The sequence below is a fragment of the Condylura cristata genome, unplaced genomic scaffold (genome assembly GCF_000260355.1).
Source record: "Condylura cristata isolate star-nosed mole 26May11 unplaced genomic scaffold, ConCri1.0 scaffold00015, whole genome shotgun sequence".
NCBI classification, from domain to species: Eukaryota; Metazoa; Chordata; class Mammalia; order Eulipotyphla; family Talpidae; genus Condylura; species Condylura cristata.
The window spans coordinates 41,119,997-41,141,181 of record NW_004567116.1 but is presented as its reverse complement, the minus strand read 5'-3'; the positions used below and the strand labels follow the sequence as shown (position 1 = coordinate 41,141,181).

Below are 21,185 nucleotides of genomic sequence, written 5' to 3'. Positions count from 1 at the left end.
GTCTGCCACACAACCCAGTTCCTGTCCAGAGGGAGAGTCGCTCAGTAAAGACCTTCTGAGCCGATCAAGCCCTCCAAAGTGGCTAGGAACAGGGCCCAGTCCCATCATTGGACTTTCTGTAGCATCTGTGTCCTGTTCCTCTCACAGGCCTTAGCGCCCCTGGGTCAGGATCTCATTGAAGTCATTTCTGCATTCCCAGTTTCTGATACAGGGACCAGCATGAAGTGGGGAGTCAGACATGGGTGCTGACAGGAGGGGTACCTGGACCTTAAAGACTCCCACGGACAGAGAAGAGGGAAAGGGCAACGTGGCGTGCAGAGGGCACATGCTTTGGAGTCAGACCTAGCTGCCATGTCATCTTGGAGAGGTAAAGGGACCTTTCTGAGCCTAGGTCTTGTGATTGCTTGGGTGGGGGAGTCACTCGCCCCTCCAGGGTTATTTCAAGGTTAGTTGGCCTCAGAATGGCAACTAAGGGATCAGTCCGAGCAAATTTGGAAAGTTCATGTGAGTTGGGGCAAGGTGGGGAGCACATGGTACCCAGGGGCCTGAGGCCATGTCGTGCAGTGTCTCAGAGGAGAGATTTAGGAGTAGCTGCGATACCTAAGGGGTCATTCCAGGGATGTGAGAAGCAGAGGCGCCTGGGAGAGACCCGCCGCCGCCGCCTCCTTTTCCCTCCCTCCTTTCTCTTGCCCTCCCCCTCCTGCCCCCATCAGCTCCTAAGACCTCAGAAAATTTCCCAACAGACCACAGCAGGTAGACAGACAACCAACGACCCACCGCCTACCTTGTCTGCAATTTTGACAAAGAGGCTGAATCCCTCGGAGGACTTGAGGAGCAGCCTGGCAGAGATGTTCTGGCAGAAGTCCTTGGCCTTGGTGGTGGACTCCACCTCGAAGGCCTGTGTGCAGGGAGGGGGCTTGCTTGGCTCTGTCTGGCAGGGCCTCTCCTGACTAGAGCAAGTGTCTCCAACTAGATACAAGACACCCTCGCTCTCAGAGGGGCTTCCCTGGCACCTGGAGCTGGGCATGTTTAAGGAAAAAACAACTCAGTCTGGGTCTCCCCAGATCTCATTCTCTTCAGCCTTCCAAGTGGGCCTCGACCTCTGGGCCTGGCTGTCGAAGCAGGAGTGATGGCAGAAGCCACTGGGTTGAGGAAGGAGGGAGACTAGAGGAAGAAGAGCGAGGAGAAGCAGGCCAGGCTGGGGCTGAGGGAATGGAGTCTTAGCAGGGTTAGATGGAGGGAAGAATACGATGTAGGTGACTACTCCGTGGAAACTTCCACTGGAAGAGACAGGAAAGGATTTCAGGGAATTTCCTGTCCTTGTGACTAGAATATTATAATGGAATTTCTGGGGCTCTAGTCTCTGGACAGGTTTTTGAGGTGCTCTTCAAACTATGAGTTTCGACATTGGCCTTATGTTGGTCTGAGTGAGATGCTGTGCTGAGTCAGGGCAGGGATGGGGAGACAGCTTGGCCAGTGGGTGTGACGGAAGGACAAACAGCGACTCTGGAAGGGGGACCCAGAATGAGGCCAGGCGTGGAGGAAGGACGGGGTCTGCAGAAAAATGGGCTGCAAACCCAGAGAGGCGTGCCCAGGAACAAGGCTGGCATCAGGGAGATAGCACCAACACAGGGAAGAAAGCACTTCTCACCACGAGCCTCCCCAGCAAGAAGGAGGAGTGGCCTTTTCCAGGGAGCTGCTCAAGACAGCAGGGGCTGGACCAGGATCTCAAAACCCCTCTTCTCCCCTCTCCCCTCCCCAGGATTCTACAGCCTCGGCCTCATGACTGAGCCCTGACGCCAGGGAAGGGCATGAGGATGGGAGCAAGTGTGGGAATAAAGCCCCAGGGCTGCCTGTGCCCCCTGAGGGAGCCTGGCCTTTCGGGTGCATTCGTGGACCAAGCGGCTGGTAGCCCTCACCTCGTCCGTGTCATCAGGGAAGTAGACCTTGTGGAAAATCTGGGTGGTTTTGTGCTGGATGGCCTCCACCTCCACCAGGTGTGGGGGGTACTTCCGAGACCCATTTCTGCAAGAGGGAAAGGAGGAAAACCAGGAGTAGGTGAATTCATGGGGAGAGGGAACAGAGGCAGACCTTAGTCCTAATCTCTGTCCACCACTTCCTACCCAGTGACAGTCACTTAATCTCTCAGAGCCGAGTTCCTCATCTAAAATGGGATAACAGCACCCGCCACAGGGCTGTGGAGGGGGTAGAATGAAGCGAAGGATGCAAGTGGACTTTGTAAAAGTGTGGTCCAGATGTTTGACTCTCCAACAGGCCTGAAGGTCAGAGCCAAGCTCTTTTGAGCATCCGGATTCTCCAGCTGTGTCACCCCAAGGACAGATCCCAATGGTTATGTGGCCACACTGTCATCCCACAGGCCCCCGTGGCTATGCGCTGATCGCAGCACCAGCCCCCAAGCCCGCGCCCCTTCCCATCATCTGCTGTACCTCAGGGCTTTCTGGAGCCGCTGCAGACAGTCAATGGCAAGAGGGCAGTGCTTGCGGGACTGCAGGAAGCGCTGCACGTGGGGCAGGAGAATGTTGCTGGGCGGGAAGAGGCCCGTGCACAGCCACAGCAGCTCCCAGCCCCGCTCTTCACTGTACCTGCGGGAGGCGCTGGTGTCTAGCCGGGGCTCGTGGGCCTCGCACAAGGACCCACCAGCCCCCTCACCCCTGTGACTGGCCCCTGAGCTGCACAGGTTTCATGTCCTCACAGGCCTGCCCTGATCCCCGCCCTTCTCCTGACCACCTCTGACAGCGGATCCCATTAGGGCCACATCAGCCAGTTACCAGTCTGTGTGGAGATAAGGTGCTTGTGCCGGGATGAAAATCAGTTATCTCACTGGCTCAGTGAAGGATATTTCTTTTAATAGTAAGACTTTCCTATGAAGGACATTGTGTGTGATTTATATTCTGGCAGAAGCTCTGCAACTCATCTGTTTTTTAGACAGATACACCATGCAGTTAGACCAGCCCTTGGGCTACCTCAGGCACTCCCCCGCTCTGAGCTCCTTGGGCCTGATAGGAGGGAAGTTTGGAGGGCTTCTAGGGGGAGGTGATATTGGGTCGAGGCTTTAGAGGCTGACATGCAGAAAAAGAGAAGGTTTTCCTGGCTGTGGACACTGTAGGTACACAGGAGGCAGTGTGAAAGGATGATCTAGCGTTGATGGTAGATTTACACAAGAGATGCAGAGTGTGGCCTGGGAAGGCCTGGGAATCTGAGTTTGAGGGGAGGGGCCTTCTCACGCTCTGAGATGAGCACTCCTCCCTTGAGCTGACCCAGCGAGAAGCAAAAGTTAACACCTCCAGCCCACCAGAGTTTGCAACCAGAGCCAGGGTTGGAGCTTTTGTTCTAGGCTGTACCTGCAGGGATCTGGCTGGGGAGGGCCTCAGGCAGGAAGTGGCAGGAAGCTAAAAGGACTGGAAGAAAAGCTGGGCTGTTAAACCTGAGTGAGAACAGTCTCAGAGGGTGCAACTACGCCCTCTTGGTTCTTGACACCACCTCCTTGGGCCTTGAGGAAGAGCTAGGACAGGAGAGAGCCTTGAGATCTCTCAGTAAGGACAGACTACACCTGCAGGAGCCAGCTGAGCCTTGGGAGGGAGGCAGCTCCCAGTCATCACACACACCTGACAGATTCTTTTTAGCCCTGAGCACTAGGAGAGAAATCTGTCCCTTATCTGCACTCCCACTCACCGGATATGGTTGTCAGTCAGCTGCTTTAGGATCTGCACATACACCTCATCCTTGAGGGGTTCAGCCTTCAGGGCTCCCTCAAAGATCTGATCAGTGAGTTCATTGACGGAGCGCATCCTCTTGGATGGGTAGTCACCCATGTACTTGAGCATGGGTGGGGGGCTGTCAAGGAAAGACTTGTGGCCAGCGAGAGAAACCAGCAGGCAGAAGGCTGCTCTCCCCAACAAGGCCTGCCTCCCCCAGCTGTGTGGCCTGGGCCTCAGGCTGCTCCACATCCTCTCACCACACCTACTGCCCACCTTTTCTTCCCGCTCCCCTAGCTGCCTCCTCACAAGCCATGTCAGCAATGCCCACTTGAACAGCTCTCCCCTATGGTGCCACCCACAGCCAGGCCTTACCTCAGGCTTTCCAACTCCATATACAAAGACCTCATAGCTTCTAGGGTGGACCTCCAAAATAAACCTGACCAAGCCACCTGTGTCTAGTAGCTTCCTGGGTCTGTGGGACACAGTCCAAGCTTCCTAACCTACTTGAAACAGCCCATGTCTTCGAATTCCCTTCTTAAACTCTGCCTTTCACATGTGCTGGGTTATTTTATGGCCCTGAAATAGCCCTGCTCTGTCCCCACAGGACATTTGCATGTGCGGCACCCTCTGGAACACTCCCCTTGGTCTAACAAAGGCCTACTCAGCCTTCAGGTATGAAGTGGTTATGGCTTCAGGATCTGCAAGAACACTTCATCCTGGAGGGGCTCAGTTTTTAGGGCACCCTCAAAGATCAGGTTGGTAAGCTGCTACTTCTTCCAGGAAGCTCTCCCTGTATTCTCCATGGTCAAACCAGGGCACTGTGCTGTCCTGCCCATCACAGCACCAGCCCCAGTCAGCATGTCTCCCCTCTCAACTGTGAGCACCCTGAGGGCAGGAACTGGGTCTGCTCACTGCTGTGTCATCACACAAGATCCAGCACATAGCACAACCCACATCTATCAACCCAGTGACAGGGTCAGAGTTGATAATAGCTGAGGCAGCCAAGCACGTGGATGGGCTGACTTATCCTTCACCACTGAACACAGCTCAGCCCCCCTTACCTGCCCCTCAGAGGAGTCAGTCCACCCTCCCTGTGTCCCCCACCCTAAGGCTCTTGCCCTGACGCTCCAGTCCCCCACTCTGGTGGGTGTGGATATCGATGAAGGCCATGCAGGCCTCCTGGGACAGCTCCTCACTGCCCAGAATCTTCTTCAGCAGTGCCTGTTTGAGAGGCTCCCGTGTGTGGCTCCACAGCCGGTCTTTGCCTCGGGCTTTGGACACCATCACCCGGCTCAGTGTGTGCTTGGGTGGGGGCCTGACAGGGAAAAGAAACAGTGAGCATGAAGTCCAGGAGAGCCCATTCACAGCCCATCTAGCACGCAGAGAGGCTGAGGGGAGCGAACAGGCCTTGCTTTTCCTGCTGTGCCATGGCAGGAGTCACCAGCCTCCCTGGGCATACAGAGATATTGCCACAGCCAGTCCTGCTCCCAGGGCAGGCCCCACCCTCCCTGCTGTGGTCTGGCAAGGGCTGCCTCTTGGCTTCCTCACCCTGGCCACCCCTGCACCATGGAGCTTAAAGCCATCTCCTCCCCAAGTCTCTGTCCCCCACCCCAGCATCACATCTGCCTGCCACACACCTGCGTTAGCAGTCAGCAGCTCCTAATGAGGTCAGGATAAGATGGCACAACCTGAGAGTGGTCATCTCAGTGGACAGACTCCCCCTCCCTGGCACTCTCCGCCCCAGGCCTGCTCAGGGGTGGGCACTCAAAGCAACCCCATGCATCTGCCAGAGATTAGCAGAAGCCTGCGGCACACCATCCTGGGTGGCCCCTTCCCTGTCACCTGAAGTAGTCGTAGGAAAATTCCTCCAGCGTGTAGGGCTTGGCGCGCACCTCAGGCTCTGCTGTTCGCAGCTGCATGAGCCGGATAACATCCTGCCTCTGGTCTGGGGTCATGGTAACCAGGGCCTAGGGGTCCAGAGACGGGCCTAAGGTCAGCTGTCCACCGAGGGTCCCTGGGACCACACGGCAAAGCCCAGAGTTGGACTGAGGTTGGAGGACACCTCATGGAGGTGGACCCTGTGCCCCTCCTGAACCCCAGGGGCACCTTTCTTGAAGTCTTGGAAATCACTGTTGTCTCTGTACCTTGTGTCTGCATGAGTCTGTCAGAAAGCTGGGACAAGGCAGCAGGACAAATCAGTGCCAGAAATGCCAGACTCACCAGAGTCTGGCTCAGGAGCTGCCTGGAAAACTGGCTGAGTCCTGGGCTGTGCCCAGCAGAGCCAGGGCCTCCCTCCCCTCCCGCTGTGCTCTCACAGGGCTGATGCCCCCCCCAGGTCCGCCCCTCTGTGCTCACACAGGGCTGACGCCCCCCCCAGGTCTGCCCCTCTGTGCTCACACAGGGCTGACGCCCCCCCTCAGGTCCACCCCCTCTGTGCTCTCACAGGGCTGACACACCCTCTGTGCTCCCAGGGTGGCTGCCGCCCCCCTCAGGCCGCTGCCCTCCCACCCTGCCCCTGGGAAGTGCCTCATCTGAGGGCTTCTAGCATTCTCTCCACTTAGCACAGGACTTGCTAGCTGCCCGGACTTAAGCCTGCAGTCCACGGGACCTCCAGATCATCTCTGAAACTGCAGACCACTAATCCGTTGTAATTCCTCCCTCCACTTCACAGACATGGGAAGAAGACATGAAGGGTTCAGGGAGCCTCCCACCATTTGCCACCCCAGACCACGTACCACAATCTCCCTCGGTGGCATGGTGACAGTGGGCATGACATACACGCAGTCGGTGGGGAAGTCCCCACGCTGCTTGGTCCTCTCATTGATGCCATTGGCCCAGCCGGAGTTCATGACCTGCTCGCCCGTGTCATGGTCCAGGATGATGAGGTCTCCTTTGACAAAGCTGAGGAAGCCCGACTCCTCACCCGCTGGGAGACAGGTGCCGGGGCCATGTGGGGCGGAGAGGCGCTGGGTCAGTTCTTTATTTGGGCTGATGATCTAGAAGCTGACCCTCCCTGCTGAAGGGCTGAGGCCCTGTCCTTCTTATGTCTGCTCACTGGTCACCCTGCCACCAACCCCTTGCCAACGTCTCCACACAGGCAAAGCTGTTGGAGTGACCACTCCCTGGCTCAGGAGCCTCCTGCGGCTCCCCCTGCCCTCAGAAGAAAGCCCACTTGCCTTGGGAGCTGGCCTTGCTGACTGACTTTTTTCCACCTCACCTCACCTGATTCCAGCCAAACCAAACCATCCACAGCCCCCAGACACTGCTTTCTCCAACGTCTGTGTTCTCTCTCTGCCTCAAGCATTGTCTCCACAAACCCCCGCATCCCAGGCTGCAAGGGCTTGCCCAGTGGGCCACAGTCTCTGAGCTTTCCGGATCACTGCACTGACAGCTTCTACCCCCTCTCCCCACTAAGAACTGAGGTCCGTTCCTCCATCTGCTTCTCCCATGCTCTGCCCAGAGGAGGCCAGGGGAATGTTCAGTCAGGGCAGTTTCTATGGCTGTCACCATTGGAGGTACTGAGTATTTGGAAGACACTGAGGAAGAACCCCTGATCTCACCTGGACAGAGTGGCAGGAGATAAGAATCGGGGGGGGAGGGAAGGGGAAGGACCACAGGGAGAGAAGACTCTCCACAGCGCACAGAGGTCTTTGGTCCACTTGGAGCTGGAGGTGTCTGGGGAAGGGCCGGGGATGCCGAGGTGTGTCATCTACCTGACACCCTGACCCTAGGGCCTGGCAGCTGCGGGAGCCACTCACCAGGGTTGGGGTTGTCCTGCAGAGCCACCACGTACTTAGACCTCTTCCGGAGCCCCTCCAGGAAAGTGACCACCAGGTCACGGATGTCCTCGGAGTTGCTGGAGGTGAAGGTGTACTCGTCCCCCTTGATGGTGGCCAGCGTGAAGCTGGGGGCTACCAGTTTTGCTCCCCTGCAGGACCAACACGGAGAACAGGGCCCAGCCGGGGTCAGTCCTGCCCAGCCCACGTCAGAGCAGCCGAGTGAGAGCAAGACACGGCACTCCCTGAAGGAGACCAAGGCCACCTCAGACGTTGCCCAGCCAGCGTGAGACCAGGCCAGACACGTCTCAGCCTCCGTCAGACATGGCCCTATCCAGGCGCACAGTCTGAGAGAGGCCTGCAGTGGCCCAGCTCACCCCTTTGGCTAATTCCTTCTTCACCTTTAGTGTCCTGGCCTCTTGCACTGGTCCCTGTTTGAAATGGCTTGTTCAATGTCCATCTCCCCTCACTGAAACTGCAAGAAGGTGAGGACAATCTTGTCCCCACTGTACCCTGTGTGCCTAGTCAGAGCTGGACATGGCCCAACCCTGGCCCACATGGGACCCAGCCCAGAGACATACCTCAGAGGGAGGGAGGCACTGCTGAGAAGGCCCTGTGGTGCCAGGACCCCGGCTCCACTGCCAGCCTCTTCCCTGTGCCTATGCTCATCAGTTTACAAAGGGTCCCCCAGGAATGACTGCATTTACTGCTCACCTCTCCAGGGAAGGAAAGTGTAAGCTTCTCTGTTTTAGGGAGGAGGATGGGGAAGTCTCATTCAGGCCTTGAACTCCAGGCCAGAACTCATCTTGCACACACTGGACAGGCCTGGACTGTCCTAACCGCCCACACTCATCTCAACACAACTCCATCCCCCACCTTCCCCTCCACAAAGTTAGGAGGGAGGTGCCTGAGGGGTCTTGCGCTGGTGGACAAACATTCAGGCTGCGTATCTCTAGACCTTGGTGATGTCCTCTGTGAGGTGAACACTCCCCTCAAAGCCCAGGGCCCCCTTCTTCTCTGTGTGTCTGCATCTCCATCTTCCTCTCCCCACTCGAGAGTATTGAATCAGGACCTGGTTTGCGCCTTCTACTGGTCTTTATGAAGCTATGGGGGCTTAAGCCCTGCCCTGTACTGAAGTGGGGTGTTGGGAGCACATGGACTAACCTGCTGCTGGACACGGCCATGATCTCGGGAAAGGACAGCTCCAGAAGCACCTGCTCCTGCTCATCCACAAAATAGACTCCTGTCCAGTTGACAGCCACGATGACATCGTTCTTGGGGAGGCTGGGGCCTGGGGCAGAAATCAGCCACTCGGAGGGAGGATTCCCTGCTTCCACATCCATCCCCTGCAGGCCTCATAACCTCTAACCCATTTTACAGATGGGGACACTGAGGCTCAGAGGTCCCAACCTCCTTAGAAGCCCAAGGCCAAGGTCAGTGGGAAGAGCGCTGGATTGGGGAACTGTTCCAAGTCCTACCCTACCACTGTCTTGAGCTACAAGTCCCCGCCTTGCAGGGAGGGGATGAACTAGGCTCCTTCTGGTGATCCTGGGAAGCCCAGCACCAGCGCAGGGCCTGGCACAGAGCAGATGCCTGGTATTGAGGCTTGTGGTAGCTGAGCCAATGGCCAGCGTGGGGCTGTGATGGCCACATCCAATCTCTGCCTCACTGAGTTGGTCCAGCAGAGACAACCACACCCATGCTCTGGGCCACCCTCTTCTGTACACAGCAACTGTGCAGGCCCTGTGGTACTGAACACCTACTGTGTGCACAGAGGCCTCCGGACTACAAGGAGGCCAGACCCACTCTCTCCACTGACCTGGAAAGGCCAAGTCAGCCCACAGGCAGCAGCCCTGACCCAGGCCTGACCCAGGAGTCTGACCCAGGCTTCCCCTGGGCCCCCACTGCCATGAGGTGATGATGAAGTGTGGGAGAAGGGCATGAAGGCGGGGAGGCTCGAGGCTACCTGAGAATTTGAAGGCTTCATAAAACCTAGAGAAGAGCAAGGGCCACTTGAAGCGGGCATAATTGACCACATCCTCTTTGACCTTCTGGGCATCAGTTCTCCTTTGGGTGTAGATCCCCTGGGGGAGGGGGGGTAGAGAAGGGCAAGGGACAAAAGACATCGCGCAAGCTCCTGTGAACATCCAACATCCCTGCGCCCCGGCCAGGCCCCAGAACTCCATGGCCTCACCCCATCCCGTCAGCCCACAGCCACCCCATCTTTCACTACCCTCTTAGCAGGGAACGGCAGTGAGCACGTACTGGAGAAACCAGGGTCCCGCCCCACAGAGCTCCCAGTTAAGCAGTGACAGAAAAGCAGACAGGGATCAGTCGGAGGGAAGAGCAGCACGTGGCTGACGGGGTGGGCAGGCCACATCAACCTGGAAAAGGGACCGGGAAGGGGAGGGGAGTCGGCCAGGTGGGACTGTGGGCGAGGTCACCGCCCAGCTGAGCCGTCACTGGAAACCGACAGGTAAATGTGGCAGTTCGGACTGTCACAGCTGTTTCTGGAGGGGCGCGAGGGCCTGGGAGCGCCTCCGTCACCCGGCCTGGAAGCAGAGGGCGTGATGGAGGTGGGCGTGGAGGCTCGTGGGCAGCTCTCCGGAGGAGGTGAAAAGCTGAGTGGGGAGGCGCATGGGGCTCTCTGAGCAGGAAGAGGCCACACACATTTGGGATAAGAGTTTGCCACTCTACGGCGCCTGCGGCAACTCACAAAGCTGATCGTGCTCTTTGGCACCAGGGCTGCAGGTCAGAGCCTGGGGGTCTCCTCACACAGCCAGCGTCTTCCTCCTCCGGGGGCAGACCCCTTAGTTTAAAGGGAACTCCCCAGGGTTAGTTATGGCCGGGAAGGAGCATGGGCCAGGGTTCTTTTAGGGCGAAGTGAGGCTACACTTCCTAGAAGCTCCTCCAGTGTGCTGAGCGGAGGCGCTGCCCCCTACGGCCGACACCCTGGGCCCTGGTTCTCCTCCTGAGACTGTGTCACTGGCACCAGCCCAGTAGACACGGCGGGAGGCAAGTCAACATCTAGAGGTCCATGATGGAGGAAGGCGTGGGGGCAGGGGTCTAGGAGACACCATGTTCCCTTGGCAGGTGTCAGGTGGGAGTTGTGACCCCTTGATTTCCTGGGTCCTTGCTTCTCTGCCTGGTCACCTGGTCACCCTCTCTCAACCCGCCTACCTTCTTGTGGGCCGCAATGGCCAGCTGGGCCCACTTTTCCAATGTCTTCAAGGGTGTGATCTCTCGGTCAGGGATGTAGGTAGGCACGAGGCTCAGAAGGCGCTCCAGGATCATCTCGGAGCCGTAATCCACAAAGTACTGCTGAGAGGCCAGCTCAGCCAGGTCATCCTCCTGGGTGGGGAAGGAGGCCTCAGGCACACTGTCTAGGAGGCCTTCCAGGACGCTGAAGCCCCCAGGCCCCTGCTTCCGGTAACCAGGCCTTTGGAAAACTGTGTTCTCATGGGTTCACCCGGAATCCTGTGTACTTGGTGGAGTTTAGGGGCCCCTAAACTCAGGGTCACACCCTTGACTTCCCTCAAGTCCCCTTGGCATTAGTACAGAGCTGGGTCCTGCCCAGGGACACATGAGCTGACCCAGGAGATCAGCCAGTCTATGGTTATGGTCAGCCACTCTGTTCTCAGCCTAGGGAGACAGGGACAGGGTGACAAGACACAGAAGGGAAGGGCTTGCCCTGGTGGCCGTCAGGAGGTCAGTGCATCCCCATCACATCACCACACGCTCCAGGGATGGTGAAAGTGTTGGCCAACCGATAGGCTACACTGCAGAGGCTTCAGAGGCCCGGGTGGTCTCTGCCTAGGGAGGATGCGCGGTGCCTTTCCTTGCAGAAGGGACAACAGAGAAAGGCTCTTGGGTGCTTTGAAGGCAGTAGACATTTCCCAGTAAGTTCAAAGTGTTTCCATTTTAGCAACTGTTACAGCTGAACTAATGCGTTCTGCTGGCACACCAGCTCACCAATGCCATTGTGGCATCACCGCTGCCAACAATGTCACCACCTTCGCTAAAACCACTGTCACCACCACCATCAGCACCACCGCCATGTTCAACCAGCCCCTTCATTTCCGTCACCTCCGTCCTCACCCTCCAGTATAATGACCATCACAATCGTAAGGGTGTGAGAACCAGCATCCCACCATCAAATACAAACCACCAGATCACCCTTGTCCTCAGGAGAGCAAAGGATGCGCATTTGCAAACTTGGCCTACTAGCGGCCCTCTGCCTCCTTTAGAACATTTATGGGACCTCAGCACAATCCTGTGAGTATGGAAGCAGCCACCATGTACCCCGCACAGGGCCTGTGTGGTTAGGCTGCTCCCACCGGCCAAGGCCAGGCTGCTCTTGCAAGTGCTCCCCTGCAGGCAGTGTTCGACCTGGGAGAAGCCTGGCGACGCCCAGCTTCAGGCAGGCCAACCTCCACGCCGTCTGATGGTGGGCCAGCGGCAGCAACCCTCAGCCCCAACCCCGCAGCAGGCTGAGAGCCGGGCCAGCGGGCCCTGAGAGCCGGGCCAGCGGGCCCTGAGAGCCGGGCCAGCGGGCCCTGAGAGCCGGGCCAGCGGGCCCTGAGAGCCGGGCCAGCTCAGCCGGGAGCTCCTCACCTTCTCACACCTGTACTCCCCGAACTTGACCCCTCGCACCACCTGCTGGTAGATGAGGTTGGTGGCCACGTTATCTTCTGAGGGGTTGTGCCAGGGCGTGAAGACTTCTTTGCGGAAGAAGAGCCTCCACGGGGCGTTGCGCTCCTGGGCGCCCTGCTCCTTGGCGTACTGCTCACACTGGGAGACGGCATCCATGACGTGGTCGCTACCACTGCCCAGGGAGGACACCTGCGGCCACAGGGCAGAGGTCACCCAGTGGGAGAAAGCAGGCAGGCCGGGCAGGCTGCAGAGTGCCACGGACTGCCCAGCTCTTACTGGGGTGGAAAACAGAGGCTCTGAGAGGTGGGCCAGCCTGCGTCCCAGCCTCAGGCCCCGAGTGGGCAGCCATGGGGGTGTTCCTGTTTCTAGCGTAAGAGGTAGGAAACCCTCATGGACAAGGGTCACTGAAAACAGAGGAGACATCTCAGGTGAGAAAAATCCAGGCGGCTGTGTCTCATGACATAGTTCTGTCCCTGGAGCTTGCTGGGGCTTGTGATGTTGCTGGGTGTGGAGGCAAAATCTCCCCGCTGCTCAGCAAAGGCTCCAGGCTCAGCTGTAAGCCCAGGAGATGCACACACCAGGACCACAGCAATGTGATCAGGAGTTACAGTCCCGCTTGGAAATCGGAACTGGCTGTCAGAGTCAAGTGCAGGCATGCCCCTCCCAATCTGTGCCAGGTTTGCTCTGCAGCACCAGGGAGGGTTGCTTCAGCTTGGGTAGGTCTGGGGTTCAATCTGCATTGTGCTGGCTGTATTGGAAGTTTCTTAAGGTGGTTAGGAGGCTAATCCTATGGAGTCAGGCTAGCCAGGTCCTCACTGGCTTACTAACAGGAGAAGCCTAGAAGGCAAGTTGCTGCACAAGGCCGCCTGCGCCAGTAGAGGGCAGCACTGGACCAGAGCTGATGGAGATGTGGGCGGAGCTTGAGGGCCCAAATACCTTATCAAACAGGGCAATGTAGAGGGAGAACCCGAAGCGGTCCTTGAGTGAGATTTTGTCAGCCAGCGCGTTGCACAGCTCCTTGGCTGTCGTGGCGGAGTCTGTCAGCAGGGTCTTGGTGGTCCCGTCCATGAATGTCACTGGCAACATGATGGGTTTCTTGGACTTGGTGGCCTGAAAGTGACCAGAGAGAGTTTGTGGGAATCCTTCCACTTCTGACCCACCAGCTCAGACCCTCTGGGCTCCTGGCTCCCAAGGTGGCTGGAGCCCAGTATCCCATTGGGACATTGCCTGTCCCTGGTCACAGTTGCCCTGGGAGCCCTGCCATGCTCCTTCCCCCCAAAGACCCTCCAGGACCCCTGAGCTTAAGAGTTGGGGCTGAGAGGTCAGGCATTGCTTCTGACCTCACTTCATGTAATCATCACAAGAACGCGTGATATGAGCGTCACTGTTGCCATGTTGGAGATGAAGCCATGGAGACAGAGGGAACTTCCTGCTCAAGTCACTCTCACAAAAAAAGCCACAATATGGGGGTCAGTCATCTAGTGGAGGCTTTATGCTTTCAGTAGGTCTGGGATTCCAGAACCTGGGGGTGGGCACTTAAAGAGCTCAAAGCAGAAAATGTTTCTGGGCTACTGGACACACAACACACACACACACACACACACACACACACACACACACACACACAACTGGAGGCCCAGGGCCGCACCTGTAGCTCCAGCCAGCTAGGTGGCTGTGTCCGTGTTCCATTGACGAAGGTCCTTCTGAGTCGCTCCTCACAGTATGGGGCGTAACCAGGAGGGCCCCCATGGATGAAGTTCCGCAGGTACTGCAGATAGAGATCAGGTAAAGGGTCCCTCATTCTGATTTCTCTCAGCCGCCCTCACCTGGCCCATGAGACCACCCTCACCTGGTCTCCTGCCACGGTCCTACACTCACACAGGGCCTGCTCCTCAGGCACACCCACCCCTCTCCTCTGCTTGCCATGGCTCCCCACTGCCTTCCGGACCAAGTCCACAAGCCTCAGCCTGGCAACATGGCCCCAGGGTTTAACTGTCTCTCGCTGCCTAGCTTAATGCTCCTCTTCTTTCATCCAGGGCCCAACTCCCTGACTTCTCCCAACTGGATGAACCTTCCCTCTTCACAGCACCAACCAGCCAGTTTTGTCCTGCTGTGCCTCTGTGTCCCCAGGGCCCAGGACCTGGCCCCGAAAGGCAGTCAAGAAAGGGGCCTGAACTAAAGTGACTACTTGAGAATCATACAGAAGGGCCAGGTTATGCTCTGTCAGAATAAAACGGGGCTGAAGGGAGTGAGTGAGTTTCTGAGAGGAGGGTCTAGGAAGATGGACCCTCAGGCCTGAGAGCAGATGACCAAGCAGGGCCTCATTACCAAGCCACTGTGAGCTGCTTCCCCTGGCTCTCCCTCAAAGCTGGGGGACAGGCCCAGGTCCCCTTCCCACCCTTGGGGTGAGATGCCTCCCTTACCTTCACAAACTTCTCTGAGGGGGCGAAGCAGCCCACACAGAGAGACACAAGGATCCAGCCCCGGGCATAGCTGCTCTTGGAGGGATTGTGAGTGAGCTGCTTGCTGATCTGGCAGTAGATCTCATCCCTGGGCAGGCGGGGAAACGCAGAGGGAGAAGGCCTCAGAGGAGCAAGAGTGAGTGAAGGAAGCCTGACCCAAAATGGAGTCAGGAAGCTACGAGGGAGGGGCTGTCAGGCACCTGCCTCCCTTATGCTCCTGACACCTGATAGAAGCCAGTCATCCAGCAGCCAGCACCTCCCACACTCGCAGCCAATGAGAAACCACCACAGCCTCAAACTCTCAGGGCACTTAATGCAAAACTGCCCTTTCTGATTTCCTCAGAAAGCCTAATGAAGCACACCTTCCCTGCGTGGACTTGCCTGTGGCTCATCATAGCTACCTGCCATGATGGCAATCCCTCTTCTATTGAAGATTTAACCTTAGAGGCTGGTGCGGGCTCAGAGGCCACAGGTGACTGCACTGATGAGCCCGCAGGCTCTGCCTGGTCTCCCACCATCAGCTGGGTGGCGCTGGCAGCTGAGTTCACCTCTCTGAGCCCAGTGCATAGTCATGGCAACTGGCAGAACAGAAACACCAAAACACCTGGAGAGTTCTCTGGGGGATGGAATGAGTAGGGGCTGTGGCTTTCTGATCACATACTTCTGTAATGTTTACGTGGCCATGTATTGCTGTGGAAATCAGGTTAAGACAATGAAGATAGGGATTTGGGGTATTCATTGTAAAGGAAAATGATAGTTTCTACCTTACAGGGCTGCTGTGAATAAAAATGAACGAAAGCTTATAAAGCATTTAGCACACTAAACCCTAAATAAATACTAGCTGCGTGTTAAGACTTCTTTCTAAGGCCCAAGGGTGGGATGCACCACCGAGAAATAACCACTAGGGGGCACTCACTACTGCTCTTCCCTCAGGAGGGCAGGGCAGGCAGGAAGGGGGAATGATCTAATTCAGGGGCTCCCCAATCGTGAGAGTTCACAAACCAATGCAAGGTCTAAATAAAATATGAAGGTGACTAACTTTTTATAATGATACAGACAGACATTTAAAATACATGCTACACATACCCTGTCCACCATCTCCACTACAATCTTTCCATAAAACTAATTTTAGTGTCCAAAAAGTTGGAGAGGTGAAATCTTTAGAACCTCCTTTGCTCAGACCTCTTAGATATTACCTCCTTAGATTTTATTTAGACCTCCAAAGATCTAAATAAAATTAGATTTATTTTAGAAGCATTCTTATTGTTCCCATCTGTCACAACTAGTGGAAACACCTGCAGCTGGGAGCCCCTGATTGGTTTACTTTTGGATGGGGAATGGCACCCGAGAGAAAAGGGTTTAGCTGTGGTTCCTCAGAGAGCTGGCCCCTAAGCCTTCTGATTCGTGGAGGATCCTCACACTGCTCTCCAGAAGTGAGTCTGGTATTAAGATCATTGGAAGGCAAACTGTTGCTCTTTAAACACACCGTGGGCCCTTATTCCTGGTGGTAGAGGGCTTGGGTGCTATAACCATCTCTCCTGAGACAGCATGTGGCCTCAGGAACAAGTAAAGGAGGTCTGAATGGAAGGCAGGGTGTCTGGGAGGCTAGTGACCCCACGGGACTCATCCCCATACTGATCCTGTCATCCTCCCAGCCAACACAGAGTCCATGAGAGCAGCTCTCCTCACTGTCCTGTGCAGAGAGAGCTCTTAGAAAAGCCCTGTTTGCCCTCTGTCAGCCACTTAGATTGATTCCTCAGTTGCTTTTGGTAATTCCTGAATTGTCCTCTGTCTTTCCTGACATCCCAGGAACCTGAGGTGGGCCTCTCCTGGGCCGGGGTGGGGGCAGAAGGCTCCTGCAGGATTTCCAGGCATCCTGAGCATAGTAACCTTGACCACAGGCCTGGCTCAGCTACAGTGAAGGTGTTGGCAGGGATGGGGGTAAACCAGAAAATGCACGGGAGAGGATAATAACCATAGCTCCCATTTACTCAGGTACTGTGTCACACACTTTCCACAATTTTATCTGCCTAGAGCCTATGAGGTGGGTATTATTGTTCCCCCATTACAGACAATGAAACTGAGGCTTATAGAGAGAGAAGTAACACTGCCAAGGTCACATAGCTAGTTAGAGCTGAGTACAGGCCTGTGAAGGTGACAAAGTCACAACCCAGCCACCAAAACCTTCCAGGATCGCACTCCGGGATATACTCGCAGCCTCCCCAGGAAGCTGCCCCTCTGGCGCTGGCCCCGCCCCTGAATGGCCCCGGCCCCGCCCCTGAATGGCCCCACCCCCTGACTGGCCCGCCCCCAGGGACTGATCCCGCCCCTCGGACTGGCCCCGCCTCCCAGAAGCTGACCGCAGAGCTGGCCGCAGGATGCCATTGCCAATGATGAAGTGCAGCTTCTCCAGGTTGGAGGTGGGCCGATCCTCCAGCATGCTGTTGCCCTGCACTGTGGACTCCCCGTCATGCAGCCTCTTGGTTACCTGAGCCAGAGAGAGACCCAGGCTTTACCAGGGTAGGGTGAAGGGAAGGGCGTGCCTGGTGGCAGAGTCCACCACTCCCCCAGAGCAGAATCCTGGCAGGGGCAAAAGAGTGGGGCTCTCAACCGAGTCATACCCCTGCCCTGTGACTAACAGACATTGGAGTAATAACTGGTCCAGAGAGCTGAGACCACTGGCCCGGGACCACCCACTTCCAGATATGTGCCTCCTTGCCATTCCCATCCCCACCCCAGGGACCAGCATCTCTGACGCCTGGTGGATGCCCTGGCTCTGTGGGGTGGACCCACATGTGGAACTCTGACACCCAGAGTAATCTCTGGTTCCAGCTACTTGGTCGTCATCACCAGTCAGAGGCACGAACTTTGGCCCCTGTGTGAGCAGTCGCAGGCCAGGATTCTTAGAGATGTCTCTCCACTCTGGACCCGCATGGCCAGCCCACCAACCCGGTCCTACCCAGAGAGGCAGAGTGAGGGGTGAGCGGCAGGAGAAGGCCCCTGCAGACAGATGGGCACAGAAGGTCCCCACTGGGATCATACCAGCTTCCCAGGCACACACAAGTGGGGTGTTCCCTGGGGTCCTTGGATTCCAAATGGCAGACAGAGCTAGAATTCAAATCTGGGAACATGTGGCGTTAAGCCTGGACCTGAGCCTGGGATGGGGAACAGGACAAGAGCAGAGACAGAGCAGGCGGTGGAAGTCAGAGGAGGAGCCCATGTGGAGAGGGGTCTGAGGAAGCGTCCAGGAGGCAGGGACACCCAGACAGAGAAGGGGAAGGAGGAATTTTAGGCAGTGGGATAGGTGTGTGCAAATGTGCGGTCATGGGGGAGCCAGCCATCCTGCCTGGTAAGTGACCCAGTTACCATGTCCTTGCCTCCCCAGCCTGGACAGTCCCGAAGCACAGGGCAAGGTCAGCACTCAGAACAGAAGAGAGACCTCAGTGAGTGAATTCAAATGAATTAATACCGTTAATGCCCCAGGGGCATTCTCATAAACCAAACAGTTCTCAGCCTCTGAAATGTCCCTGGATCAAATGCCAATTGTCAATCACCTGGCAAGACATGCCCTCCCTTCCCCATCTGCCGTCCAGCCCTCCCAGCTCTTGGGGCCCCTCCTCTGGGAAGCCCTTTCTGGCCCAGACCAAGCCTAAGCTCATCGGCCCCTTCCTCACACTCCTCTGTTCCATCACTGCCCGTGCTGGACAGTCGCTGGCGAGCTGGGGGCCCTGGGGACAGGCACCCCCATGATGCTGAGCTCAGCCTTGCCCAGCCCGGGGCCCTCACCTCCTCTGTCAGCTTGGACTTCTTCTTCAGGGTCAAGTGCACCAGCTTGTGCCGCACGCTGCTCTTCTTCTGCCCTTCAGAGAGCTGGGCCTGCAGGACCAATGGGGTCAGGAAGCCTCAGGGCTGTAGGTAGCAGCGAAACACTGATCCCAGTTCTGTATCTGGAGGGTTGTCCCCCCACCACACCAGTATGCATCAGGTGAACCCCACATGCCACCGCCAGCTCTGCTCCCCCAACTCTCCCACCAGCAGGGGACAGATGGGAAACTGGAGACCCAGGAAAACACAGTAACAACCTGCCAGGCCTCCCACCGAGGCAGTGTGTTGCTGACTGATGCCAAGGCAGCCACATGGCCTGCGGAGGAACGTCAGCACATTTACTGTCCCACCAGTAGACAGAGGAGGGTGGGGAATCAGGAAAGTGATGCAGATACATGTTTTAGGGTGCCCCTTCTGCTGAAGATCCTGAGGTCAGGGAAGCCGGGACACCCTGCCCACTGGCCTGGGCAGGGGCATCAACCAGAGGGCACGCTGGCCTCACCTCGCCCTCGCCCTGCAGGGCCTGCAGCTCCCTCTTGTACGTCTTCTTGCCCAGTGTCTCATAAATCTTGGTCATCACAGGGATCTTCTCGCTGCCGTCACTCATGGCCGTGTGGTACTTGGGCTCAGGGAGATCCCCCATAAACCGGAGGATGGTGATCCAGACTGCCAGGGCCGCCTGGGGGCAGGCAGAGCAGTGATATGTGCAGGCATGAGCGAGAGCACAGGGTGCTATAAAGCTATCAAATAACCTGGGGGCTGGGGGGCAGCCTGGGAACCCCACAGAAGGGACACTGAGCTGAGCGTGATAAGGGAATCCGCCACCGGGCTGCAGAAGGAAGTCAGCCCTGGTGCCCACCTGCACAGCCCCCACCCTCACCAGCTGGTCCCCCTCATCGTCATGGTACAGCAGTGGTTGCTTGAGGGGCCTCCGGGTGTAGGTGTGCGTGGTTGTGCCCTGGAAGTAGGTGGCACCAAACTTGGCGAATTTATACTCGGAGAGGTCCTCCTCCTCCTCGTCGGGCAGCGGCAGGGCTGCGTCCAGGTCCTCCTCCACCATCTCCCTCCGCCCACGCTCCAGGTCCTGAGGAGACAGGGGATTCCCTGCCATGGGGACAGACTCAGGACTGGCTTCGTCCCCCAGCCTGTCCAGTTCTTCCTCCAAGTGGGCAGGGCTGTGCTCATCCTGTTCATCACCAGGCAGAGCCTGGCCACAGCAGGTCTCCTCCATAAGTGAATAAAAATTCCCGAGTGGCCCTGGAGACGGACAGCAAGGTCACATGGCAGGTGGTGACAGGGCAGGGCCTGGGCCCCTGACGCAGGCCATCGCTCCTCCCGGCTGCTCAGAGGGGACTCGGCAGACTGACGCGGAAAGGCACTAGGGGATCGCCACTCACTAGAACTCTGGAGCCCTGTCCCCAGCCTGGTACCTCGAAGCCACGAGGTGCCTGGCCCTCCTGGCCTGGGGCACCGGAAGTTCCCAGGAAGCCAAACATCTTGTCCACCATATCCGAGTGATTGATGGGCTCACGGCGGGCCCTCTCCATCTGCTCCAGCAGCTCCTTCTTCCGCCGAGCCTCCTCCTTCTCCTTCAGCTCCCGCTCTGCATCCTCTCGAGCCAGTTGGGCCAGGCGCTCCTGGGAGGTTGGGGGGACACAGAGGACATGCTGTCTGCACCCAGTGCCGCAGCCTCACATAGCAAGTCGAGAGCCCCCGTGGCGGCTAGGCCTTAGTCCCAGCCACACCTGCGGCCTCTGCCGGCTGGGAAGTCCTGACCCTCCAGCTTCTCCATCTTGGGTCCTGCCCAGCTCAGGGTCCTCGCAGCCCAACAGACAAGTGCCCAGCTCTGAACCACAGGAAGCCTCCACCCAGCTGAGATAGTGGTGCCACAGCCACTAACTCTTCAAGGTGCCTCCTTCAAGGCAGAGCCAGAAACTACCTCTTCCAGGAAGCCCACCATGCCTCCTTAACTGGAGGGGACTGTACCAGTCCAGAAATCCACAGCTGCTGTGCTGAGGCTCTAGACCCCTTCTGTGATATAGAAATACAAACTGAGCCATGTGTTTCATGACTGTTTCAAATGGTGAAAAGAAACGGGTGTGTTTTAATACGTCAATATTTTGGGACTGCCCTGGTGGCACAGGGGTTAGGTCTCATGCTATAAAGCTATCACCAGGCATTGATTTATTTATTCATATAAGAACTTGGGTGTCGGCCAATGGTATACAGGGTGAAAGGATTCACCAGAGACAGAGTGGGGAACTGAACAGGCAGATTTACTGAAATACACTGCTGAGGGGAGCAGTGCTCCCTGGCTGGGGAGCAAACTCATGCCGCAGTGACTGGTAATAACTTGAGAGATTGAGAGGTAACCCCTGTGCCACCAGGGAGGCCCAATAAAAGTTAAATCTTAAAAAATATGCACAGCAGTCAAAACTGCATGGTACTGGAACAAGAACAGACATATAGACCAGTGGATTCAAATACAAAACCCAGATATAAACCCACAGGTTTATGGACAGCTAATCTTTGACAAAGGAGCAAAGAAGATACAATGGAACAACGAAAGTTTGTTCAGCAAATGGTGCTGTGAAAATTGGGAAGCTACATGCAAAAAAAGTGAAACTAGATCACTACCTCACACCATACACAAAAATCAACTCAAAGTGGATTAAAGACCTAGACATAAGAACGGAATCTGTAAAATACCTGGAAGCAAAGATGGGCCAAACACTACATGACATACACTT

At 56.7% G+C, this 21,185-nt stretch overlaps 1 protein-coding gene across 3 annotated transcripts in view; it reads right to left on the bottom strand.

The window, feature by feature from the left end:
* Positions 1-21,185, bottom strand: part of MYO7A (myosin VIIA) — a 59,290-nt gene that overhangs the window by 6,969 nt on the left and 31,136 nt on the right. For 2 of the 3 annotated variants that reach the window (XM_012725708.1, XM_012725709.1), the window contains exons 21-40: positions 19,866-20,072; positions 19,316-19,519; positions 18,938-19,114; positions 18,397-18,486; positions 16,971-17,098; positions 14,572-14,698; positions 13,797-13,916; positions 13,085-13,258; positions 12,110-12,337; positions 10,676-10,846; positions 9,462-9,579; positions 8,660-8,786; positions 7,478-7,647; positions 6,455-6,645; positions 5,562-5,686; positions 4,877-5,034; positions 3,694-3,847; positions 2,448-2,603; positions 1,920-2,025; positions 785-898 (exon numbers count right to left, since the gene is read on the bottom strand). In XM_012725708.1, the coding sequence (XP_012581162.1) occupies positions 785-898; positions 1,920-2,025; positions 2,448-2,603; positions 3,694-3,847; positions 4,877-5,034; positions 5,562-5,686; positions 6,455-6,645; positions 7,478-7,647; positions 8,660-8,786; positions 9,462-9,579; positions 10,676-10,846; positions 12,110-12,337; positions 13,085-13,258; positions 13,797-13,916; positions 14,572-14,698; positions 16,971-17,098; positions 18,397-18,486; positions 18,938-19,114; positions 19,316-19,519; positions 19,866-20,072 (3,045 nt within the window). Of the gene's footprint in view, positions 1-784; positions 899-1,919; positions 2,026-2,447; positions 2,604-3,693; positions 3,848-4,876; positions 5,035-5,561; positions 5,687-6,454; positions 6,646-7,477; positions 7,741-8,659; positions 8,787-9,461; positions 9,580-10,675; positions 10,847-12,109; positions 12,338-13,084; positions 13,259-13,796; positions 13,917-14,571; positions 14,699-16,970; positions 17,099-18,396; positions 18,487-18,937; positions 19,115-19,315; positions 19,520-19,865; positions 20,073-21,185 lie in introns of all 3 variants that reach the window. The other variant, XM_012725706.1, reaches the window with a different exon arrangement.